Raw genomic sequence first — 25,565 nt, 5'->3', positions numbered from 1 at the left:
ACACCTGCAGAAAAGGTGGATAGGTAGAAAAGTGAGTGGAGAATATTAAATAAATCCATCTCCTGTAAGTGGGTTGACTAGAATTGGTAACAGGCTATTTTTCACAACCCTTGTTTACGTCTTAGTCTTACTATCAGGACATTAAAAAAAAATCGTCTGGTGCTTACCAGTTTCTAAAAATATTTAAATCCTTCCTCAGACAAACAACACATGTCTTATTACGCTGTTTAACTGTGTGTGCGTGTTTGTGTGTGTGTGCAAAATCTACATACACCGTATGATTCAGTATTTTTAGTTGCAATGACTTTACATAACTGTTTTCTGTATCAGCCTCTGACATCAATGTGGTCGAATTTAAGCCCAATCTTCTTCACAAACATTGCTTCAGTTTGTTGAGATTTGCAGGCATTTTTTGCGCTTTAGATTCCCACCACGTCATTGTAGTCGGATCTGGACTGCAACACCTTTATCCTTTTTCAGTCATTCTTTTGTAGATTTGCTGTTCTGCTTGGGACTATTATTCTATTGCATGACCCAGTTTCATCCAAGCTATAGCTGTCAGTCAGGTGGCCTCAGATTTGTCTCTATACTTCAGTATACAAAAGAGTTCACGGCCAACTCAGTGACTTAAAGGTGACTGGTTCTGTGGTTGTATCCAAATCATTACCCCTGGCTGTCTTGCCATGTTGTTTCTTAGAGAAGAGGCATTCAGCAGAGGCAGCAGAAGTTGCGCTTTTAAGATCATTGCTTTTGGTTTTCTTCTTTGATATTGTGTTAAAACACACCTAGATGACCTCAAGTGGTCAAACTTGCTCGTGATCAGTCAATCAACTGCATGCAATTAGCAGCACTTGGCTGCTACCTACCCTCTTATTTCCCACAGTTACCTTTTCATCCATTTTCTGCATTTTTGATGTCCCGAGACATAAATCCTTAGACTTCAGAAAGTATACTTTCTTTTTCACATCTGCATCTCTGCATCAACGACATGGACGATGATTTACTCTGACATATAAAAAGTTTATTATAGTTGTTCAGACATGTCTTATACATAAAGTGTTCAAATGTACATAAAGAGCTACAATCACTTTTTTTTATATTTACATGTCATTCTTGGACTACACCAAATGCCAGTGCTTTTTGTTCAAAGTGATTAACATTTAAAATCTCATTGCCTGTCAAGTATAACAAAAAGTAGCCTCGATACCATTTACAATACCAACAGTAACAAAGAAAAAATACACAAAAATAAAAAATGCATCACTGATAAAACAGGTCATAACATTTTGGAGCAATATTTACTGCAAGTTTGCTGAGCAAATAAGTCAAACCCCTCATTCTGCTCATCGTGTGCTAAGGTATTCCAGACAAGGTTACGAAGGTAAGAATTGTGCAGAGAAGTTATAAAAGAGAAGATCGCAGGGGCAGAGTTGGTTAGCCAACAACGGTTAAGTCCAGGATTCAGGTTCTTTTATCACATTTTGTGTTGCTTTACTGTACAACATAAAAACAAAGCATTCACAAATTAAAAGGAGCATGGATACCCTTGTTACAAGGGAGATAATGACAAACTTTACAAGTCTTTAAAATGGCCAAATGTCCTGCAATGGCTTAAGCATTACTGTGGTCAAACAACCATGGTGATCAAGCTTCATGAGAATCAAGCACTCTATCTTCTACTACTTCATAAACGTTGCTGACTAGTTTGCAGCACAAACGACTACACTACTTTTCATAATAATTTACTATGGCTATGATAAGTATGATTTTTGGGAAGTCACTGATAAGCAGCATATGTTAGCACTGAGATCTGCTGGACATTTTCAGATAAACTCACTCAAGATTTAGTGACAGTCGGGCCATCAATTCATGTCTGTCTTTAAGTAATCTACTGCCCATTCACTTCAATTATTCCTGTGCTGGTGAATAAATGCACAAATTCTGGCAAAGCTCAATATGTTGTACAATAATTTGACAGCTCTCAGTGCTAACTCAGTAGCATGTGCCCTCTAGTAATGCAGGCATTTGTTTAATCTCTGCAATGTCCTTTTGAAATATGAAAATATCTCCCCAGTTTCTTTTGACTGCTGGAGAAGGGAAACAAGAACAAAGTGCAAATAAAGTAACTAGTAGAAGACTTTCAGAAGGGAAAAGCATGGACGAAAAGATGGATCTTATATCTGGAAGAATAACTGCATTATTCCCTTCTCCCTTTTTTTAATATTAATGTTCCCTCTGGCACCCAAATCATTAGGAATACAGCTCCCTCTGCTGGTTATACTGAACAACATGTCCTTACTACATCTCATCAGAGCGGTGCTGCTGTAATATGACAGACGGAGGATTCCGGTCTATCCAGGCGTCCTTGGAAGCTTTTGCATTATATGCGACACCAGACGCCACTACACCATTGATGGATCCTTCCTGTAATGCCCCGGCTGGCCCCTGCTTCATCTCTGCTGCCTGAGCAGGAGTCGGGAAGTCTGCCGAAGAGTTGCTGTTGACGCCCATTTCTGAATCAGGTTGTTCCACCCTCTCATAGTCAGGAGTGTGATTCTTCTGACTGCCCGCAAAGATGGCTTCAACATTATCCACCTCTACTTGGTTAACTAACAAACCTTCTTTAGCCTCAGAGGAGGATACGGCATCTGTGCTTTCAGCTGGCAGTGATCGCAGGCCCCTGGAGATGACTGTTAGTCATGATTGAAAAGATAGTTTACAAAGGTTAGGCGACACTGCCGGAAATTTCATTTGTGAAATCAGCTATCTTATTAACTAAAGCATGCATATCTTAAGGTACAGCAAGGATAGCTGAAATACAATAAAAGACAGACTTGATATTTATATACAACTCACTTGAGGAGGGCGTGTAGAGCTCCTTTGTTTGGGTGTTTCCACCAAACGGATTGACTGATGGGAAGATGATCAGACAGAAGGAGAGCAGGAAAACCTGAAAGTCCAATGAAAAAGTGAGAAAAATAGCAGAGAGTGACAAAGACCTTCACACTGAGAAAAAAAAAGAAGCAAATTTACCATAACACAAGTGCTGGTTGTGCTGGCCTTCATGGTTGACATCTTCACTATAGCCTGAAGTTTTCTCAGTTGTTCAATCAATGACCTGTTTATTTAAAAAAACAAAACAAAAACAAGAGGACGTGTTCAATGTAACTGATTCAGAAGCTTGACCCGACTATGTAAAAACCCAGAAGCAAAGAAATGGCTTCTTACATGTTCTGTTTCTGAAGCATTTGGACTTTCTTCTGTAGTTCCAGGTTGTGTGCAGTGCAGATGGCCACCCTGTGACAGAAATCAATTCATCATTTAGTATTTATCAAGAATCAGGCACACAAGTGTTTGCTTTATATTAAAAATCATTTCTTCTCTGCTAATTTGATTTTAGTCAATTAGAGAATTTATTGACCATGATTTTAGAAATTCGTTCCCGAGGGTCTTTCGTAAGTCGAAAATTTTCGTAAGTCGAAGCACCCATCGCGCCTTTTGAGTGAACAATAGGCTATAGGCTAATTGCTAACTGCAACAACAATACGTCGTTCAAGTGGAACAGCGAAGCGCAAGTACGAAAGCCAGGGGATTGTCACATGATTCGGAAGGCATTGTGGGCATTCTGGGCTCAGCCAATCAGAGCCAGCAGATTTCGTTACGTGGGCATTTTGCCGTAACACGGGCAGAAATATTGCCATTAAGTGCCTTCGTAACTTGAATTTTTCGTTGAATGGGGTATTCGTAAGTCGGGGTTCCACTGTAGTCAGTCAAAATATTTAGATAATTAAGATATTCTGAAACAATGTAGCCACATCCTTGGAGTCAGTAACTATATAATAATAATAATATATATTAAAGATTATATTAAAGATTTTGATTTATCATCTGTATCTCACCTGTTTTCCAGTCCATCAACATACACCTTCTTCTTCTTGCGGCTCTCCTGAGCAGACTGCTTGTTGCGGATCTTCCTTCTGATCCTCTTCAAAGTCCTCTCCTCTGCCTGTTACGCAGAGCAGAGCAGAGCAGGCTTTCAATCACCACGTTCACAAGACAGATGACAATGTGTATAAAACACCTTTGAGCAGCTGTGCCACAGAAAGACCAATTTAATATTCACCCAACAAAGTAAGTATGTGACTAAAGAGATATCAAAAACACCTGAAGTGAAAATTACCTTAGTGAGGGGCATGTGTTGGGGAATGGTTACTCCTTCTTTTGCCAAAAGCCGCTTCTCCTCCTCAGTGAGCACAATCTCTTTAAACTGGAACTAAAGAAGGGAAATACAAAGTTTTTCTTTTAGAAATTTTGTGTGTTCTTATCTCGTTAACAACATGTGTCAAACATCACTGAAAACATCAAATACAGTCTCTTTGGTCTTCTGGTCTGGCATAAGAATAGGAAAAGAAACTGACCTGGTCTTCTTTGATGGACTCTGTTGTATCTTGTACCGAGTCCTCTATGGCCAAAGTGCAAGGCAGCTCACTGCTGACATCCTCCTCCATCGCCTCAGTCACAAGGTCATCTGTGAGAGGAAGACTATTTATTTAAATCTTCCATCCCCCACAAATTCCACACAGACCACATCTCATGATCCTTTTAAGAGATTTGAAATTCTACTATAAAATAAAATGTTAAAGTTTCAGTAGTTCTTCAATAAATGATAAATACCCAGATCAATGAAGACATCTGTATCTGGCTTCTCTGCCCTCACACTCTGCAGCACATCCATATCCCTCCCTCCGCTCTGCAGCAGAGAGTAGCTGTGATCTGCTTGGACTGTTAAGGCCTCAAAGCTTTCTGTTTGTGCCTCTGAATATGTCACGGCAAGGTCGGAGTGCACCGGGCTCGGTTGGGAATAGCTGGGACTGGGCACAACATCACTATCACTACTATGAGGACTGGGGCATCCAACATGGTTGTTATTTCCAGCCCCGGAGCTGCTGTCGTCTGAAATGCCACTGTCGCTGCCCAGTGGAGAATGGGAAGGAGAGATGGTCTCCGTGTTGTCCTCTCCATCTAACAAGCTGGATAGAAAATCTTCAGTATCCATATCTGGCAGCATCTGGGAGACAAAGGTGTGTTAAATTCTAAAGCAAACACACACACATACATATAAGACTGTTAGGCTTTAAGAAGCTGTATTACCATGTAGTACATCTGGTATTAAGACTCAAAGATGTTTATATTACTGCTTCCAAAGCATGACTCATTTTAGCACCTAGTTACTTCAGATAATGCATTAAATCGCCATCTAACCACTTTCAATAACAACATTAACTTCCTCTTACATCTTGTTCAGACAGCCATGACTCAATGAGCCCATTCCCATCAGGAAAGAAGGGCTCAGTGGATCCATTCTCTCCATCATGGAACAGCAGTCCAAACAGGTCTGCTCCATCCATGTCCGGAAGATCTTCTGCTATTGACATCTGCAGATAAACAACAAAATACAGAGGATAGCATATTTAATATCTGGTAATAATAACATTTTAATGTATATAGAAGTTATGTTGCTAAAACAGAAGTATAATATCACTGTCTGGAATATTGAGAGTAGCAATTTTACAACAAAGTTCATAGAGTGTATTACAGTTCAGTTGTGCGATCACCTTGTTAGAAGTTTGGGTTAGGTTAACTGGTTCTAAATAGGCCACAGGTGTGAATGGTTATGTGTTAGCCCTGTGACAGATTGGCAGCCTGTCAAGTGTGTACCCCGACCTCACCACTGAACTGGATAAGCAGAAGAAGGGAGTATGGATGGTTGGCTTTAATAGGATAAAATTCTATAGGATTTTATAAGTCTACTGGAATTTCTTTTATGATCCTAAAATGATTTTAAATTGAGGCTCAGTTAATTCTACAATTGAATTATTATGTTTTCTAATGGATCAAACCGTTTTTAAATGACCCATGAATCTCTCTGTTGTTGGGGTTTTGCAGCCACGTGACGTTTTGTAGCCACGTGACTTAGCTTGCTTATTAAAGTTCATATCATTACTTCCCTTCCCTGATTGCTGTGTAAAAGTGCTGATACCCAACAAAATACTACGACTTTTATAACAGGTCAAAGTGCGCCTGATACATCAGCGTTGGCACATTGCACCGTGACGGTCCAGTAAACATCCACTGGATGCTGCTCTGTACTTTGTCTTAGCCTCCACGCGGAGACTGCAGGTGCATAGCTGTATTGAATGCATGTCAGCCGTGTAAGTATATGAAAAGCAGATGTAGTTCCCTAACAAGGGGCCGATAACACGTATAGTAGCCTCTTATTGCATCAGCGCCACGGTTTTATCATGACCTCATCCTATAGTAAGCCCCGCCCCCATGCCTTTGTCACGGGGTCTGAATGCAATATCAAGTGTCAAAATAAATAAGATGCATAATTTTTAGTTTATCCTATAACGTGAAACGACTGTTTGAACGCTGCACTGTTTCCCGAGGTTTTGAAAATGGCTGTGCGCCAAATGCAGGATGCTGGTATTCAATAATATAAATAATACTACTAATATTTTTTTGATATTTATATTAGCCATTTTATACATGATCGAAATGACTTAGTTAAGCTAGAAGTTTGCGTAGGTGATAATTTTTTTTTTGCTTATGAATTTAAGAAGCTCAAAAGTGTAATCATCGTCAAAAGGCAGGAAACGTCTTCTTAGGCCAACATCGAGGAATCAGCAGCATTCCGGTCAAGCATTAACATTAGCCTTATAATACTGTTATAATCTTTTTCTGCTGAGGGCGTGGTCCCCTGTATCATTAAAAACACAGGGAAACATCAACAACTGGTAAGATTTGCATAAGTTTTCTTACCGTTTGATGGCAAGAGACGAAATACCATTCAAGTGAGTGCGTCCGAGTGTCTTTTGGTTACGCTACTCGTGTTTTTTCAGCTGCCGCTGTATACCGTCAGACCGCTTCCTACTAAAACCACCTTCCAACGAGGCAAAAATTGCGTCATCACGTAAAAGCGGAAATGAGTACGTGGTCTTCTTTGGCGTTTCTGGGAAATAGAGTTAGTTTTGTATCTCCGGTACGCGATAATTGCACTGCTTTCTTTAAGCAAATGTACGGATCATGTTATAAATAGACCAGGAATTATCATATAGAAAAATAAATAAAAAATAAATAGATAAATCTGGTAAATGTAAAATTCGGTGTTAAAAATAAATACAAATACATAACAAATAAATAACAAATAGGTGTAAAAAGGCAAAAAGATATCATTATAAATCAAATGAAAATTAATTAACCATCAATGCATATTAGCAACTTATTTTATAATGATATGAATTCACTGCATATAATGTCTGTTTGGATTTACAGCTATAAAACATACATACACACACACACATGCAGCCATAAGCATTAAATAATTTTAACATCAAGAAGACAAAGCAGCATTTTTAGTTTTAAATTTATTTCATTCAGCACATTTGCATGGACACGGAATCATAAAAAGACAAATGGATTCAAACTCTCACCAGAATCGTTTCACTCAAAACTGAAATTTTATTTTGCCATGTGAACTACTAACTGTTAGTTGGTCTTCATAGCTTAATGTCATCTAGTGGATTTTTTCAGGCCACAGGGAAAATACCGAGGTCAGCCAGTCTAAGAGCAGGGACATCTCATAGAGACGTATTATATAAGATGTAAAATCTCTACTTACTATCTCATCACAAGCATTAAGGAGTACAATGAAACCAGGCTGTCTGATTTCATAAACAGATGAAAAAAAAAACTAAGGCATCGAGGAGAAGTGCAATTAAACATTTAAGACAAACACATTTTGTGTAGATACTGCATGTTTTGCCACTTTTTTAACAAAATATTGTGGATTTATGTCTCTTCATAAAAAATAAGCTACAGTGATTCTCATAGGGCTTGTTGTTACAACACAACTAAGCGTAGGCCAAGTGTGAATTAGAAATATATGGCCTGCATGACCCAAATAATAAGTTCTGCATGCCATCTAATCATTGCTATGCTGACTTGGATAAATGAGATTTCAGAACATTTCAAATTTCTTGAGATTTCCTGTCCCTGCAAGAAAAAACAGACGATGACAGCAGCAACATAGCTACAGAGACATAAGAAAAGACCAATTTTAGGACTTGAGTGGGGTTATATACCATAATTTCAATTTATACTACTGGACTGAAAATATTCTTGTTTTAATTTTTTATTTGTAATAAATCCATGCATCCAAGTCCATAACTTAATCAAATTTCCGGAGCAAAGAATTTTGTCACAGAATTGCACAGAGTTTAGATGTCTGCCGTAAACTGCGGTACACTTTTAGTCGTTCTTTTTTACTTGTTGCTGTGGGTCTGACTGCCTGTTTTACCACAGGAATGCTTTCGACAACCCGTCTCTTGTGAAAACGGTGTAGCAGAATCCGATAGACACCAGTGATGGAGCTCCTGCAGTCTTTGCCCTGGTTGTTCAGGATGTGCTCCAAGGTGATTCCCAGTGCCTCCAGCGAAGACTTTATCTCCATCTCTTCCTCTGTGAGATCAGATGGATCACTCTCTGCGAGGTAGGATGGGTCCAGTTTAAAGGGTTCCATGGCATGCGGGAGGTCCACGGGGAGCAACCACTCGCAGCCCATCATCTGCTCCACTGTACAGCGGTCAGTTGGTATGGGTTGGAGGATTCCCCTGGTTAGCCTCTGGCATGCATCTGGCACCCAAGAGGGAATGACGTAGGCCCCATCCATGATGCACCGCTTTAGTTTGGCCACAGTGTCCGCCCTGAATGGCATTGTGCCTGTCACCATAAAAAACAACATCACCCCTAGGGCCCAGATGTCTACATAGATGCCAACATAATGCTCATCCCTAAAGAGTTCAGGCGCAGCGTATGGCGGAGAGCCACAGAATGTGTTGAGTGTCTCATCGCGGCGGCTCAGTGTGCTGAATCCAAAGTCCCCCACCTTCACGCAAGAGCCGTTGGTGTAGAAGACATTTTCTGCCTTCAGGTCACGGTGAATGATGTTATTTTCATGCTGTGGGAGAACAAAAAGAAGATCATATTATATGAGAATCGAAAATCTAACTGTAGAGGAAGGACTGAGTGTTCGTTGTTATCTGTACTTCTACTTAAGTAAAGAAAGTCTGTACTTTTGCCACCTCTGTTCATGTAACCTGACACAGTGAAAACAGCAGCAGAAGCATCGTGTCTATCTCGAATTAAAAAACGTGTTTTGCTCCTTGTTACTTCTTGAATATTTCATCCTGATATCAAGAACAGATCTTTATAAATTATTTTGTCTCGTAGGAATTAGTTATGGCAGCTGCAACTACAGTTCCGTCGATCTGTGTCAGCATGTGAACTGCTCTTCCACATATTAAATATTCTAGTGAAATATTACAATGCAATATTTTTTTTTCATCTATTTTTATTCTTTGACAACCTGCAGATGAAGAGAGAATGAATGACTAAGATCTAAATGCGGTGCACATGAAAAGAGTGAAAGTGCTGGTTACAAGTAATGAATCATTACACAGCTATTGTAATAGGTTAGAGGATTAGATGAACACACTGCCTTATTCAGGTCACCGTAGCAGCAGAGAACAGGCAGCACTATAGATGTCAAAGTTATATGACTATCAAGACTTTATATTATCAGACAATTTTAATATAAACGTAAATGCACTGACCATGTGTTTAACAGCAGAAAGAATCTGAGCAAAGACAAACTTGCTGTCAGTGTCAGAAAGCTTTCCTTCTGTAGTAATCTTGGTGTAGAGCTCCCCTCCGCCTGCGTACTCCATCACTAGGTGCAAACGTGACAAAGTCTCCACCACCTAAACACATACAGTGCAAGTACATATGTTAGAATACATTAGCAGAAAAGTACTTGATGTCAGATAGATTTAATGATCAAAAAAGCACAATGGCATTAGAAAGACACTTGAAAGTCCAAAATACCTCATAGAGGCGTATGATGTTGGGATGGTGTAGTTTTTCCATGCTAGAGATCTCCCTGGACAGCAGCCGCTGGGTCTTCTGATCCAGCTTGGTCTTATCTAAGATCTTTATGGCCACTTTGTCTAGCGATGCAAAAGGAGACATTTGGTCACTGATTGCTGTACACATAATACATCTCAACACAGGAAAAAAAAAAAGGTTGAATTTTTAATCACTTTTCTAATAAATTTTAAATTAGTTGTTACATAAATCTTTTGTAGACTGATGATAGACAATGTAAGCCTGATTCCACTTAGCAGCTCAAACAACACTCTTGTCTGGATAACTGAGATGAAAGTTTTGCTGATCCTGAACTAAATTTTCATGATTATATTCTTCCAGGGGGGTCATATGATTTATTTTCTTAGACAGTCATAAATTACTCCAAGTCTCAGTAGATATGTAGGCTCACACCAAGGATGGCAAAGGGTTAAAAAAAAAAAAGAAAAAAAAAAGACTGGAATAGAGTGCTACATTAGCTGCACTGTTAAAAATCAAAATTCAAATTTAAAAATGAATAAATAAATGCAGGTTTACAATGATCAAATGCACTCTGAATTTTGAAAAACTGATATCTTGGCTGTGTTCCGTTAAATGATTCATAGAGATGCATAAAGTAGACCTCAGGTAACTGAATACAGAAAAGTTCTTAAGTGGCAAAATGGTGTTGAGATATCTAATTGTGCTACAGTATGCATTATTAAGGCTGGCATTAGACTCTCTTTCAGCTGTGACATAGCTTTCAATAGCAGCATTTAAAATGCACTGCAGCTCATTTTGTGTTTTGACTAAATGACACCATTGACCTAAACATTGCACGCACACACACACAGAACCAGAGCCAGCCACAGAGTAAAAACACACAAACCTTAAATGGTAAAAAAAAAAAAAAACATGCATGAACACGCACACAAACACACACACACAGACAAACAAAGCTACACTAATTTTCCTCTGTCGTTGTAGCCTTTGATGAGGCATGCAGCAATTTTAGCCGTCGCTAAGGAAACTGGAGATCTCTAATCAATCCATCTGTTCAAGGGCAGCAGACAGTCTGTCTCTTTGTGGCTGAATCAGCCCCCTGGCCAGGCACAAATCGCCATGTTAGTAAATTGCTATAAGCACACATTTGGTAGTGTTGCAGCCCATTAATGGAAACAGGTTATCACCCAACTTATTGGGTCTAATAAGAAGCCACCGTAATAAAAGGAAGCTTATGCGTCTTGTTTTTTTATTCCAATGTGTTTAGGCGATGTTTTTATGTGACACTGTCTGTAAATATTGCTACAAGTCATTCGTTTCACAGTGGGGTTTACCTTTGGTGAGAGCATGAATTCCCAGCTTAACATGGGAGAAATTTCCACACCCGAGCTCTCCATGAATTTTGTAGAAGCCGATTCTTCTGCCCACTGTTAGCTCACGGACCAACCTGCCACCAGTTTAGATAATAAAGCATTTAACACCAATTTTCACAATTTGGCAAGTAAAAAAAAAGAAGAAAAAACCCACAATGAAAAATATAACATGTAACTTACAATCACCATACCTTTCATCCTGGCACATATCCAGGTTCAGCCTTTCCAGGGGAGTGAGGCGGCGGACGGTGGCTCCCTCATCATCTGTGTTTATGTCAGAGCTGTCCTGCCGGCTCCAGCGGGCGTTCCTTTGGCTGCTACTAGTAGAGGCCACCGTGCTTCCAATGGAACCTCGGACCGAGTCTCCATGAGAATCCGCGCTCTTGACCCCAGTTACTGAGCTGGTCCCAGTGGTTCCTCCTGCTCCTGACCCCTTAGAGCCTGCTGTCTGACTCCCAGCTTCAGCCCCTTCCGGGCTACTCTCAGAGGGGTAGACTGCAGTCATCCTGCAGGTGACACACAAGGCAGTCTGGGCTTAGTTCATAGCAGGAATTGATGCAAGACTGGATACAGAATATTTTTTTTAAAAAAAAGCAGTTTTTAAAAAAATAAATTTTTCTCAATACATTTTGAATACCCCGTTTTTCTTAACAGAATCACCTTCAAAGTAATTTTTTTAAATGCAGATTAAACTATTATGATAACTATAATGAAAACTAAAAATACATGTAATATATCATAAATGTGATGCCCACTTCAATATGTGCTCTATTTTTATTAGCAGATGCTGTGAGACTGTTTTGTTCCACACTTTTACAATATGTTCACAACAGCAATAATATTATTGCAGACATAATCTGCGTGATGTGAAATGAGAACGCGAAACGTATGCACGATAGTATCAATTTTGAATTTATGCATATAGCCTACTATCCTGGTTCTGCTGTACTATGATGGATTCGATATGAAAACCGATAAAGCAAATTTGCATGCGACAGAAGCCTTGACTTACCTTTGAATGTGTGATCCTTTTCCATTTAGAAGGTAAGTCCTTTAGTGTTCTTGTCGAAATCTACCAAAGTCACATAGACAAGTGAGCCAATAAGCATGGTTTAACTTGGAAGACTGCTTTTCTACTAAATGAGTGAAAATCAGCGGGTCCAAGCTCATGCTTCATCCAGAATTTCCAAAAATCTGCTGTAGCTTAAACTGTCCTTGCAGCTTGTAATCTGAAGGCTAAAGCACTTGTTGATATTTTAGTTTTCCTCACTTACGGATGTTCAGGAAAAGGTGACGAGCACGGAGATAAGATAAACGGGGAATTTAGGCTTACTGGAGTCTTTTTCTGAACAGGTCCGTGGGCTTTAATAGACTGCTTCGAGTCTCCAGGGTATAAATAGGCCACAGGGTGAGGAGGAGGGGAGAGGAGCTGGATAAGAGGGGGGAGGCTGGGGCAGAGGGGATGAACAGATGATAGTGTCAGGGTGCAGCCATGGAGTGGTTACCTGTAATGAAGGAAAAGACAGACATAAAAGTAAGCGTCTCCTATGTTATGTTTTCTGTCTATATCAAAGCTCATGACAGCCTCTTTTACTTTCCAGGTGCCTTTTTTTTTTGCTTAATGTTGGTTTACCTACCTAAGAACATCCATGCAGTATTCTACTCTCTATATGGATCAAGCGTCTCCAGAAAAACACATTTATTCCAGATTCCATCTTAAGTTTGTTTTTAAAAGGATAACACAAATGTACCTGTGCAGTATCTTCTTGAGAGCTTGTTAATGTGCGCAGAAGCTCCTACTTCGTCTGCTGCTTGACTCATGCTCCAAATGTGCTGCAGGCTGGGGTTGCTAGGAGAGCCAGAATAAACAAATCTGAGATACTCATTACTCTCTGCGACGAAGAAGAAGACACTCACAACCTGAAATACCTGCATGACTAACCTTGATCATTTCATTGCAGTATGTCACACCTACCTGCTGTTTGTGTTTGATGTGAGGTGTGCGAGTGCAAAAGAGTGTAATTAGGTGATAACTGTGTACTGCTCTGGGAACACATGTCTAACAATGTCCCGTGAGATGGAAAAGAAAAGGCGAATCCGATTGGCAAGGCGCAAGTTAAATAAAATGTCTGTTCTACGGTGATTAATCTGGCAAATAAAATAACTTAATGAAATAATTTGATGAATAGTAATTGGAGTAAATCTGGAGTTGTTTCAGAACTGCGCTGTAAATCAACCTTAATTCCACCAAACTGAGTCCAAAAAATGGTTTTGTCTTAGATACTATATATCTAACCATGTAGTATTTCAAAGCAAACTGGAACGTTGAACAAAATTCTTTTCAGAGTGAAAGAATGGACTCTTGATACTTAAACCAGCTCAGGTGCATAATTTAGCAACCTGACTCCTTAATGGAATTACATCAAAAAATACAACTGTGTACTGTACATGATATATAAATTATATATGTATTGCAAGCTTTAAATCTCCCTTCTTTTAACACATTGGCTATTAAGTCAAAGGTTGGAACTAAAGTATAAAAGCTGAGAGACTGCAAATAATCAATGAACCAACAATAATTGATGAGGTTTCTTCCACTGTTAGCCAAAACAATAAAAAAAAATATATAAATGAGCCACACATTCAAATTGGGTGTTAATTTTCTTTTGTTACAGCAACCATGGGCATAATACTTAGATTCAGTCTCACACACACCGGACTGGTCTCATACACTCACCAAGACTCCAATTATCCAGGTAAATCCACAATTTACACCCATTTGACTGTTTTGTTTTTAACAAAATCCCTGTATATCAACACTACGGCCCGATGGGCTTGGTGCATCTGAACAAACTAATAAACAATAAACTAATTGTGCCCAAAGAAAACATTTGTGCTGGAATAACAAATAGTAATAAGTCGTACGTAAAGGAAAGAACAGAAACGGTTAGTGTAACATGGAGCTTTCAAAGGCTCTCCATCAACTGTCCATATATTAAAATGAATGAATCTGTGTTGAAGGCTCGCCAGAGAATCAAAGCGGTTCTCTTTTGTGAGGCCTAGAGTCTTCCAGCTTTCAAACACCTTCCTGCCATGGAACCATGAATATCTGCGCATTGATCTAGGGCAGCCTAAAAGGACTTGCTAAGGGAGGAGAGACGCGCTTTATAGCACAAAGCAACATGTGCCGAATACATGCCTTTTATGTGAGTAAATAAAAACACTAAAGGACAGCCATGCATGAGATAAACTGGTTAACAATGAAGGAGAGCATGGAAAGTTTTGGTACCCCAATCACCATTATTAACAGTTTTTTGTCCAGACATTTTCTTTAAGGATATTCCTGAATGAACAGGATTGATTAATATGTCTGAATATATGCAAATACAGACACGTTTCCATTTCTTAACATTACAAACACTATAATAGTCTCCAACGTGATGTAATAATCAGGGAAACATTTGCCATATTGAGTAAAACAACTGGTAAACTACACTGGCTCTACTGATAGCAACTGAGTTTAGAGTATCTTCAGAAAAGGTCCATAAATGGGTATTTACTGAGATTGCTTTGTCCTCGGCTTCCAGTGTATAACACATTTAGCAGGTTGCTTAGTGATGAACACTGACCAAACGTGTTTGTGTAGGGTTGAGGATTAGGCATTAACTGGATCTCCTCAAGGAAGAGAGTACACAGTGTCATATTTACAGTTGCACTGAGCCTGCGAGTACCCGTGCTAATCGTGTATATGAGCAGACTGAAAGACATAAACACACCAACGCGTGCACAACAGCGGATTTATGAACCGTTCACAGTGGTGAATGCACTGAGATTCCACTCAGATTGCACTGAGTTACTGTTGCTGCAAAAAGTTGTTGAAAAATGAAATATTGCAATGAAGAAAAAAAAAAAAAAGATATTTTTGTCCATGTAACAAAGAAAGTTACTGATAATGAGAAAAACTAACAGACCTAAGGTGTTATGAGTATTTTCCTCATTGAGTTATTGAGGAAGTAATGCTAAATATTTTAAATTCTAAATTAGTTGCATTCCCCATACAGTTAATGCTATGACTTAATATTGAATGCAATCTTCACTTGTTTGAAGCACCAAATGTAAAAAAAACAAATAATAGAAATGTATGAAAGTGTATGAGACTGCAAATAGCTGGGCGTTCAAAAGCAAACACAATCAGCTCTGCCACGTGTGAGTCCTTCTTTACTCACCAGACAGCCAGTCACTTGTCTTAAGATCCCTAAAGGGAAGAAGTAGGGTCTGCCAGCTGCTGATCACTCTGCTAGCATCAGCAGCCTCTTCAGACGCTCCAACAACGGAAAACACAAGAGCCCATCCACAGCAGCTGTGGATCAAGATTTACTTGCTCTTTCCATCTGTTATGGTTCCTATTGCAAAAATGCCTGTTTGTGTCTTTACTTAAGAAGGGTACAAAGCTGCTGTATGTAAACGAGTTCCTCCTCTCTGAAAAACCCCTCACTTTGCTTTCCATTCATTCAGTTCACCCGCGCTTGTATCTCATTTTCTCTCATTGAGTGCACACGCACATTAACAGACTCTTTCCTCGGACAGGCACATGCACGTGAAAGCATACACATGTGCAGACAGCGAGCTCACCCCACACAAAGCTCCCCAGTGTGTTAACAGAGGCGCACAGCTGACAAGAGTGAAAAGCTCAACAGTGAAAGAGTTTCAACAATGAGGACCATGGGCCCTAGGAACAGAGAAGCAGGCCTCTCTGGAATCTATGGGGCAAATATTTCACAATAAAAAAAAAAGAAAGAAAAGAAAACCAGAGTTACCTCTAAATCCCTCTCCTCTGACGCACATTTACACACACAGTCCAAAGCACAGTGGCAGAGGCTTCAAAGGATACACAGCAACTTATTACAAGGAAATAACTTTGACAAAGTTGCTTTGCAAAGACACTGCTTAATTGGTTTCCGCATATACTTTTCTGCTCCTGTGATTAAATGCTAAAAATGTTGTTTTTCTTTTTTCTTGTTATGCAGCACAACTCACCTGAGCTACTATTCCCTAAGCCTGGCAATACACAGCACACAGTACTGGGCAGATTCAAGTACATCTTGGTGAGCAACAGAGGGCTACATCTCTGAGGCCTTAACCAAAGTCAACATGACATCATTAGAGGGGAACACAATAACAGGACAATGCTGCAAACAACATATATCCTGCATCTGGTGCTTCAAATCTAAATTCTATTCGGTCGTTAATGTTTTCTGGCTTTAAAGAGCCGTCTGAGTTTGCATGTTATTCACTGTCAGCACATCAAAGAGGCGTGCATCAAAGAAAGACACATGAAGCACAATGTTTCATGTTCACTGACTGAATGATCATGAAAAGAAATATAATTTTAGAACTTTTTTTTTTGCTTCAAGTGGAGATAAAATTAACTCAAGAAGGCTATTTTCCCCCTCTTGCCTTTATAAGACAGCAAAAATTTTAAGCTTCAGGTTTAAGTGTGCAAAACACTGCTTAATGCAGTGCAGATTACTTGCTTAACTTTTCACATCTTCCATGTATTTCCTCCTTGGGGCAAACCGAAAAGTCAAAAAGTATTACTTATTAATTTCATATCATTTCCTTATAACAGGAGGGAAAATTTTAAATTATTAATGCAGGAATACCAGTAGAGCAGGCTATAAGGAAGCAAAGCACTGCTCCCAAGCCTTTACCACAGAGGGAGATGATGAGGTAAAAGGTGAATTTGGGGGAAATGACTGGCATTCGTCATAACACACTGGTAAAAACCAACAGGTGTTAGAGCCAGACTTTATTCATTCCGAGCCTGATGTAATCGAGCCCGGTCAAAAGCGGTATGAGAAGTTGAACAGAGTTTAGGTGGATCTCCAGTTAAGTGTTGGATTTTGTAGGTTTCATGCATAAATGTGCAACCCCCAACAAGCGGGGTTGGTGGCTTTAACTTTGAATGCATGTGCATACGTGACAGAATTTTAAAAAAAAAACAAACAAAAAAACAAAAACAAGTAAAACGAAAAGATATTAAAGTCCAGTGCAGTAAAAATCTGGGTCCACTGTAGGGGCTCTAGCCAACCACCCTCAGAGAAAACGAGATAAAGCTCTGCTGGGTCGCCAGCGGGTATATGAACTGAGGTTTCGATGTAGGTTTTAAAAAAAAATGCATTTTGTTGGCAACGTTTTCAAACAACACCCACTTATCGAGGAAACATTTTAAACGGCATTAGCTAATGACTGAGTATTTACGTTCAATGATAGCGATATCTACAAGCAGCAGGCCAGTTCTCTTTTACCTAAGGCTTCTGATCATAAGACTAGCGTAAAAAAAAACCCAAAAGAACGGATATGCTGCATGTGAGAATCGGTCTTACTTGGGTGAGCATCTTCATGGGCCCGTGGCGACAATGTATACCGACCTTGCTCCCAAATCCATCCTCTCCCGTACCCGGTGACATTGAGCTCACCGGCTCTGCTGCAGCTTTCTCTGTTGTGAAGGAAATCCGCTGAACGAGCGGGTGAACCGACGAATCAACGGCGTCTCTAGGAGTCCGCCGTCTATCTCGTAACCAATAAGAGCCGAGAATTAGGACCACTTCAACTCAGTACTTCAGGAGCTGTCCCGGGCATGCGGCGAGACACAACAGGTAACCTAACCTGCGCGTCACGCCCCGTGATAGCTGTACAGGCTATTAACGCAGCAAGGGTTCAAGGCAGGGTCAGGAGACCTACGTGGGCTGTCCAGATTAATGAACACGCAAACAGAAATTTAAAAATGTAGATTTAAATGAAAACAAAAATAGAGAATTCTTTAGTTTGTGCAGGAGACAATTAAAACGTTTTTCATGTCCACAGATACCCACAAACACATTTTTATATATATAAATAAATATTTGCCTTCGGGACACACTAGTTGTCGTTCATTTCAAAACGAATGCCTAATTAAAATAAACGAAACATTTGACGTTTTAGTCTTCACTTCAGAATGCCAAAAACTACAATGAAACTACAGTAACTTTCTTTGCTTAAAACAAATACTTACCAACATCTTTATTGTGCTCTGTGGATAACCTGTGCAAAAGGTACAAGTTAAAAAAAAAAAAACAAAATATATATGGTACAGGTATGTATCCATGATACAAAATAAATAAAAGGCTAAATTTTCTAGCACAATCACATCCAGCAGATATGCAACTCCATTATCCTTTTATTTAAATGTTTATTTATTTATTGGGTTTGTCTTGGTGGATAAATCTGATTGGATAAAGGAGCAGCTGTGTTTACCTGCTAATGGATGTATATAAGGCAATATGCATGTATGCACCATACACCTGGTGTGTATTACTGAACTCTTTGAAATTGCACTAATTGAAATGCTTTTCTAATTTTGTGTTTTCGTTGTTGTTTTTTTAAAACAGTGTTAATTTTTTAATCTTCAAGATCTAAGTATAAAGCTGGAGAACTAGCCCACTCTTGAAACCGGTTTTATTTCAAAGCTGATTTTCCCCCTACAAACCACTGAAAGTTAATAAAATAAACATCATTATTAACAACAAGAGAAATCTGCAGCATATGAGCTGCAGCAACATCTGGGTCAATTTATCATAGAAAGTGACCCAAGTTCAAAAAAAAACATTTGAAGAAAAACACAAAAATGAATTGATGAAGGGCTGCCGACATTGAGAATATGGCATACGATGGCAAACAGCACCTACAGCAAGACAATGATAACTCTGTCCATAGCAGTGAAGGCGGTGGGAACTGACATTCAACATAACAGACATCAGGACGTACTGAGGTGACATGCGGCTTCTCACATGCAGAGATGTGTACCAAAAATAAAATGTCCATTGCAGGAGAATAAAGCTGTTAGGGGCTAAGAGTGTCCAGCAGTTCCTTAAAGACTCTTTTTCACATTCTCATACAACCGCTGCATGTTCTGCTTCCTCAACATTCACCATCTCTCCCTCCATCTGTACTTCCACCTGAGAGTTCACCACGTGCTGCCCGTCAACTTCAGTTGTGGTGACGTGTACAACCTGGATCTGCACTCCAGCCTGTTTTAATCTTTCCATGTCCTCCTCACACATCTCCGCCACCCCTCCATCCTCCATTACAACCGTGGCAGTCTCTTCCATCTCCATCACATCTACAGGCTCCACTGTGACGTGTTCAACCTGAATGCCGTCTTCCAACAGGACAGTTTCGGCTCCCTCTATGTTCTGTGCTGCTATGGTGAGAGCAGCGGTTGCAGCAGAGTCAGTAATGACCAGTTCGTCGTTTAACTTATCCTCAATGGAATGGACCTCTTTGAGGTGTGCCTTCAGCTCTTTCGGCTGGGTGAACCACATGTCACACATGGTGCAGTGGTTGGGCTTGACTCCGGTGTGGCTCACAAGGTGGTCTTTGAACTGGTCCCAGCTGTTGAACACACTACTGCAGACCTGAAGAAGGTGGAGAGCAAAAGAAGAGGTCATGATCATAGCACAGTAATATAGGGAGTCAAGTGATACAACAAATTACAATACGACAGCAGCCTAAACAGAGAAGCCCACACCTCCCTCTCTCCCGCCACCTTCTCCGGGTGATATGGGCAAACCCAGAGCAATTCCCAGGCAAGCTACAAAACTAATTTCTCCACCATGTCCTTCATCTGTCCTGGGGGATCTTCCTGTTTGGGCATGCCTAGAACACCGCACCCAGGAGGTATCCTAGTCAGATACCCCGAAGCAACTTAACTGGTTTCCTTTGATGTGGGAACGAGTCCTGAACGAATGACTACAGATTTATACTAACAAATAACTGATAAATTCTCACATTCATAAAGAAATAACTACCCCTCCTCACCTCAGCCATTATTTCCAAATATCCATAAAAGCTTTTCCTGTCCCACATTCCTGTTTGTTCTCACGTACATGTATTTTGATAGTTCAGAGTTGGAAAACATCTGTTTCTTGTCATGCCCACCTTGTTCAACATGTTAATGCACAAACTTGTGTAGCTTATAAACAGACACAAAGGAGCTCAAATGATTCCTTTGACAGTGCAGATATAAAGGGTGCATGTCTGTGATGACCCAAAACAGTTGGGTCATCCTTTTTTCACCCCAAAAGTGGAACATTTAGTATGTATCGGGACTTTTACTTTGAAAACTGACACGAGTTTCAGTGCTGCCCCATTGAACAACTTTCCGAATCCCTTCAGTGAGAACCTGATGGCCCTGATTGAGGACAAACTGTACCTGGCATTCATAGAGTTTCTTCCGTCCCTTCTTGGCTCCCGCCCCATTCTGACAGGCTGCCATATGGCACTTCAGTGTGCTATTCCGTGCAAATCGCTCATGACAATCTGGACACTCGTAAGGTTTTTCGCCTAAAAATGGGCACAAAAAGACAGACATGTGTCTCAATGTCAGAAACACAAAAACAGATCTACTGGACAACTATGATAACTTATGTTTAGTTGCCAGACCTTCGTACTTTTCATTATAAACAAAGTGAGTTCAAACAGTGTGAAATTTTCACCTGTGTGCTTTCGCAAGTGCTCCTTAAAGTGTCCAAAGTGGTCAAAGTGCTTCTTGCAGTATTCACAAACATGCACTTTCTTTTGGGGTTTCTGGTTTCGAGACAGTTCCTCGGCATCAAAGTGAAATGTGCTGATGTGCTGCTTCAAGGCACCCTCTCGTGTGTAAGCTTTACCACAGTGGTTACACACGTGGGGCTTCTCCAGCGAGCCCAGGTGTGTTTTCAAGTGCTGTTTAAGATGGTAGTACAGCTTGAAGCTGCGGTCACACTTGTTGCAACGGAACATGTTGTCTGCTTGAGAAATCTGGACCTCGACAATCTCGACATTCTCCAGCACCTTGGAGGCAGTCACCGTTTCCTCATGATACACAACCTCATGCTAAGCAAAAACACAGAAAGAAAAAAAAAAACCCAAAACCTTTGAGTTAATTATTTCATGTGTATCATTTTAACAGTAGAAATCAGAAAAAATGTGCATTTCAGCTTTTATACCTCTTCTATTCCTCCTTTCTTGATCACCTGTATTGTTGGTTGCCCTTGCTGGTATTTGCTAGTTATGTCAGCAAGAAGAGCCAAAGCAGAATCATCTGATGCAGCTTGAGCATTCTTTGCCGCATCAACCACTTCCTCCAGCCCCGACTCCTCCACCTCAATGGGCCCTTCACCTATAACTTCAATCTGCACCTGCAGAACAGGGAAAATATTCAGCCTTAACAACTAAATATAGGACATCAAGCTGACTATAAAAGTGCACTGCAAGCATGCTGACCTGCTCCCCTTCCACTGAGGGTAGGGTTTCTGTAATCACATTCGATGTCTCAGCAATTTTCCTCTTTTTTCCTTTGCTCCTTGCTGTCAATGAAGAGCTTTCATTCATTCTACAAAAGAGGATCATTAAGAGGTCAAATGTTATTCAAGTTTTTAAAGTGAAATCTGGTAAATTCTAAAGCCAAAAGTGATGAGTTCCCACTTATTGTTGAGCGCTTTGATGGCTTCCTGCATCTGTAAATACTCAGCTGCTTTCCAGACATCATATGCCTCTTCTTCACCAGCTACAGCTAGTGTGGCTGTGTATGTGAACTCCATCAGCTGACGAAAGGCAGTGTTGCTCACACCTGTTAAAATATGACAGTAAAAGCAGTGGTGAGTAAAAGCTGATTGTGTGTAGCAAAATATCTGTCTATCAGCAAAGTCCCAGCTTGGAAGACAGCAAGTCTTCCAAGCTGGAAGACTAATATTGCAACCCGTTCTGATATACTAATAATAAATTGCAATTTAAAAATTACAACAAACCTGGAATACTTACATTAAATATAATGCAAAATCTCTTCCTGACACCAATTTAATTTTTGAATGTCTGCATTTTTCATAAGCAGGGATGTACTTTCATATGTTCCTATCACTTAGAAAAATATTCTACATAGTTCTACTACCAAGAGGTGGGAGTGTGATGGTCAAACTATTAAAAAACAAACAAACAAACAAAAAACAAACAAACTGAAAACTGTAAATCAAGCAAGCAGAGTTAAAGCAGACTGGCTGACTGATAAATCAGCTGTTAAACACTAACAAATATAATCTATATTAAGGATATATTACAGCCAGTATGCAAAGGAGTTCTTAAATAATGTTTCCAAGTGTTACCACTATAAAGTTTGCCTACCAGAGAGCTAAACCATAAACTGCAATAAACTGTAATGTGTCCTCTCAGAAGGCATCTAAGTCATGAATTAAAAACAAACAAACTAAAACATAAATCTGACATCAAGCTCAATATTATTATACAATTTGTTAAGTTCTCAAACAGCAATCTTCTCATTTTTCTCATAATCCACTATGGCTCAAGCTATGATCAAGAGTACTTATTTGGATGAAGGAGGGGAAAAAAAGCTTTAGTAAAAGTTGAGTTAAAATCATTCGGTTTCGTAAAACCACATTTACTCTAAGCTACTGTATTAATAGCGACAGTGAAATTCATCTATAGGTGGAACAGTCTCTCTGGACATATTCTTCCTGTTATGACACAATGTAGTTTCGCGAGTATAACTAACACACTACATACCTTCTATCTCCACCAGTGGCTCTTGGGTATAATCTTGAAAAAACTTGTGGAAAAATTGACTGCATGCTGCCAACACTGCTTTATGGGCTCTGAACTGATGTCCTGGAAAAGACATGAAAAATGGAAATTAGTGTTGCCTCAGAATTTAACGTTAAACTTATAAAGATTACTTACACCAAATGCCTGTTTACCATCCACTATCAAGGTAATATCTGTAAACTGATCCAGCTGACGCTGTTCGTTAAGTTTGTCCATCATGACTTTGTAATGTGCTGGGTACTCGCTGCCCACAGTGGCCTCCACTTCCACCTCCACCTCCGCTGCCATTATTGTCTGATCTGTCTTCTGTAGGAAGAGAGGAAGATGTATATACACATGATCAACCTTGCTCGTTGTTACAGTTTTACCACACAAATCTTTCTCGCAGCCTTATTTAAATATTATTAATTACATACTGGCATTTAATTAAGGTTCTTTTAAGTTACTTAATGTTATCAGTAACAGCTGTGTTTCCCTACTATTATATAGAAACGACTGCTCACTGTTTATGCATTACAAGACAAAGAAAATATTTTGGGACCACTGCAGCTGACACTAAATCCAGAGCAAAAAAAAAAAAAGGAAAGGACTTTTGTAGTAAAGCAGTAAGTTCACCAGTTTGTTTGTTCAGATTGTTACTGACTGATATTGGCCAATCATCTCATCTGATGTGTCAATATGAAAATGTTTTAGTGCGTTTTTAAGTTTTAGTTTTTTGGCAGAAAACAATACATATGAAGATGTTTGGCTTATTTTAGAAATGGTGTCAATACACAGTTTGTCCAGCAGGGTGTGCTCCAGCTCAACTGTTTACACTGCTCTCAAAACAGCCATTCAGTCAGGTCCAGAGGTATTTGGACAACACTTCAATTTTGCCTCTACACACAACCAAATAATATTTTAAATGAAACATTCAAGTGTAGATTGAAGTGCATTAACTGTTTAGAAGGTCATTAGTCTTTAAAACAAGTTTGTTTAAAATATAGTTTGCCATGTTCGCGGGCTCAAAAGTAACCACACAACTGAGAAGCAGTTTCATGGCCAGGTGAGGTATGTTGCCTTGTGCTTCCATAACAAATTAAGCACACAAAAGATTTGGAATCAACTTAGTGGCTTTTCACTGGAACACTCAAGATGAGGTCCACAAAATATTTATACAAGGGAAGGTGCTGATTAGGCTGAAAATTCAAAACAAACCTATTAGAGAGGTAGAAGAAATTTTAGAATTGGTCACACCAACAATCTGCAAAATTCTTGAAAAGCGCTACCTCAGCTACAAAAACACCCAAAAAGCACCCACAAAAGAAGAAGACTACAATTTCCTGCTCTAGGGAAAAAAAACCTTCCCGACATCTAATAGAATCAGCACTTGAGGTTTGAGGTGTACTATTGTCTACAATCAAGAGCCTTCATAAAAGCAAAAACTGGGTTTATAACAATTTGTCTTTAAGACTATTTCAGGCAAAGTCAAAAAACAGGCAAACAGCTCATAAGCTGTAACAGACCACATCCTCACTGGTGATTATTGATCACGCAGAGCAGCAGGATGAATTCTAAAGTGTACAGGGCTCTATACCCTGCTCATATTCAACCAAATGCCGGTGGCGTCATTCCTGCAACCGCAGTGAAACTTCTCCGAACTCAGCTCAACAGTGCATGCTTTTTAGATACTGACAAATCCGAAGAGAGAGACTCACAAAGAGACGAGCAGGAACTGAAGGCACGCGTAGTTAAGGCCTAGCAGAGCATTTAACAGCAGGAAATTATTAGTTGATTAATCCAGTAAACAACAGTGTTATTAAAATCTTCGTTGACAGGAAGAAAGTTGCTGCCCTTTGTAACGCTGTACAGTATTGGCACTACGTGATATTTCCTACTTTCTCAAGTTAAACTAATTTTTGTTTCTTTGATTTGTAGTCAGCGATTTACACAATTTGATACGTCCTTAATGTAGTACAACATAATGTAAACGTCAAAAGTTTTCCCATTAAGGGAGCATGTTTAGAATTACAGGGCGGTGTCTTAAAAGAAGGGAGACCTGAACGATAAATCATAAACATTTAATCACTACCGGATATTAAATAATACCACTGAAAGGTTTGGTGTGCTTCAAATCCTTTTTTGGCACATGTTAGCTCAGCTCCGTGTTAGCTTAACTAGCCAACACATAACCCTCCCCCCAAACCGAGACACAAAATAAGTCATTTCACACACTCGACGGACGCGTCTCATCGCAACCCCGCTTACCATGAATAGACACATCGCCACAACCCTTTTGGTACTGTAACATGACGGAAATAAACATGGTACAGCTCCACAGTGTTGCAGGTAACGGGCCTCTTAGCACGCTCGCCATTTCGCGTTTGACAATCAACATTACGTCATCAAACCGCGCATTAAAATACACTTTTCCTTGACAGATATTCTAATTGTAACCATAGAGGGTCGAAATACACGTTGCAAGCCATCGGTATACATACCTGAAGTTTGGTTATGCTGCTTTAGAAAGTTATTTAGCGATAATATTTCCTTCGACGCATGTACCGATGTCCTACTCTCGTTGCTCCAAAAAGGGCGGTCGTTCAAGCT

At 39.7% G+C, this 25,565-nt stretch overlaps 3 protein-coding genes across 9 annotated transcripts; all 3 read right to left on the bottom strand.

The window, feature by feature from the left end:
- Positions 1-999: 999 nt before the first annotated feature.
- Positions 1,000-6,938, bottom strand: creb3l3l (cAMP responsive element binding protein 3-like 3 like). The gene is made up of 10 exons (XM_006789825.3): positions 6,823-6,938; positions 5,295-5,435; positions 4,675-5,068; positions 4,419-4,528; positions 4,181-4,273; positions 3,900-4,006; positions 3,229-3,297; positions 3,034-3,118; positions 2,857-2,950; positions 1,000-2,690 (listed from the first exon to the last, which is right to left on the bottom strand). The coding sequence occupies exons 2-10, from the start codon at positions 5,433-5,435 to the stop codon at positions 2,299-2,301; spliced, it is 1,485 nt and encodes a 494-aa protein (XP_006789888.2). The 5' UTR covers positions 6,823-6,938; the 3' UTR covers positions 1,000-2,298.
- A 1,240-nt stretch (positions 6,939-8,178) lies between these two features.
- nim1ka (NIM1 serine/threonine protein kinase a) lies at positions 8,179-18,119 on the bottom strand. 5 transcript variants are annotated; one of them, XM_006789821.2, is made up of 9 exons: positions 17,726-18,119; positions 13,091-13,188; positions 12,673-12,844; positions 12,352-12,411; positions 11,531-11,845; positions 11,301-11,413; positions 9,946-10,067; positions 9,675-9,821; positions 8,179-9,019 (listed from the first exon to the last, which is right to left on the bottom strand). In XM_006789821.2, the coding sequence occupies exons 5-9, from the start codon at positions 11,842-11,844 to the stop codon at positions 8,261-8,263; spliced, it is 1,455 nt and encodes a 484-aa protein (XP_006789884.1). In that variant the 5' UTR covers position 11,845; positions 12,352-12,411; positions 12,673-12,844; positions 13,091-13,188; positions 17,726-18,119; the 3' UTR covers positions 8,179-8,260. The 5 variants fall into 5 exon arrangements, with proteins under 5 accessions (XP_006789884.1, XP_006789885.1, XP_006789886.1 ...); XM_006789822.2 differs by having other exon boundaries at positions 17,771-18,119; XM_006789823.3 differs by lacking the exon at positions 17,726-18,119 and adding an exon at positions 15,566-17,690.
- Positions 18,120-18,818: 699 nt separating this feature from the next.
- On the bottom strand, positions 18,819-25,565 carry zbtb35 (zinc finger and BTB domain containing 35). Of its 3 annotated transcripts, none has more exons than XM_006789819.3 (9): positions 25,457-25,565; positions 23,129-23,282; positions 22,938-23,039; positions 21,846-21,990; positions 21,645-21,753; positions 21,368-21,559; positions 20,876-21,254; positions 20,593-20,723; positions 18,819-19,795 (listed from the first exon to the last, which is right to left on the bottom strand). In XM_006789819.3, exons 2-9 carry the CDS (start codon positions 23,262-23,264, stop codon positions 19,271-19,273), a joined length of 1,719 nt encoding a protein of 572 aa, XP_006789882.2. In that variant the 5' UTR covers positions 23,265-23,282; positions 25,457-25,565; the 3' UTR covers positions 18,819-19,270. The 3 variants fall into 3 exon arrangements, with proteins under 3 accessions (XP_006789882.2, XP_006789881.2, XP_006789883.2); XM_006789818.3 differs by lacking the exon at positions 25,457-25,565 and adding an exon at positions 25,224-25,338; XM_006789820.3 differs by lacking the exon at positions 25,457-25,565 and having other exon boundaries at positions 23,112-23,270.

Source organism: Neolamprologus brichardi, chromosome 12 (genome assembly GCF_056152115.1).
Source record: "Neolamprologus brichardi isolate AB-2024 chromosome 12, ASM5615211v1, whole genome shotgun sequence".
NCBI classification, from domain to species: Eukaryota; Metazoa; Chordata; class Actinopteri; order Cichliformes; family Cichlidae; genus Neolamprologus; species Neolamprologus brichardi.
Note: the sequence above shows the minus strand (reverse complement) of the source record. Positions and strands in the feature narration are given on the sequence as shown.

What these genes read in the sequence shown, in the direction of transcription:
- creb3l3l (XM_006789825.3), bottom strand. Translation starts at nt 5,435, where the DNA reads ATGTCAATAGCAGAAGATCTTCCGGACATGGATGGAGCAGACCTGTTT. An exon ending in AACACATGCCCCTCACTAAG is followed by an intron (nt 4,007 to 4,180) that starts GTAATTTTCACT and finishes TCTGCGTAACAG; the next exon opens with GCAGAGGAGAGGACTTTGAA. An exon ending in GCTCTACACGCCCTCCTCAA is followed by an intron (nt 2,691 to 2,856) that starts GTGAGTTGTATA and finishes CATGACTAACAG; the next exon opens with TCATCTCCAGGGGCCTGCGA.
- nim1ka (XM_006789821.2), bottom strand. Translation starts at nt 11,844, where the DNA reads ATGACTGCAGTCTACCCCTCTGAGAGTAGCCCGGAAGGGGCTGAAGCT. An exon ending in GATATGTGCCAGGATGAAAG is followed by an intron (nt 11,414 to 11,530) that starts GTATGGTGATTG and finishes AACTGGTGGCAG; the next exon opens with GTTGGTCCGTGAGCTAACAG. An exon ending in ACATCATACGCCTCTATGAG is followed by an intron (nt 9,822 to 9,945) that starts GTATTTTGGACT and finishes GTATGTGTTTAG; the next exon opens with GTGGTGGAGACTTTGTCACG.
- zbtb35 (XM_006789818.3), bottom strand. An exon ending in GCACTTGCGAAAGCACACAG is followed by an intron (nt 20,724 to 20,875) that starts GTGAAAATTTCA and finishes GCCCATTTTTAG; the next exon opens with GCGAAAAACCTTACGAGTGT. An exon ending in AGAAACTCTATGAATGCCAG is followed by an intron (nt 19,796 to 20,592) that starts GTACAGTTTGTC and finishes CACCTTCTTCAG; the next exon opens with GTCTGCAGTAGTGTGTTCAA.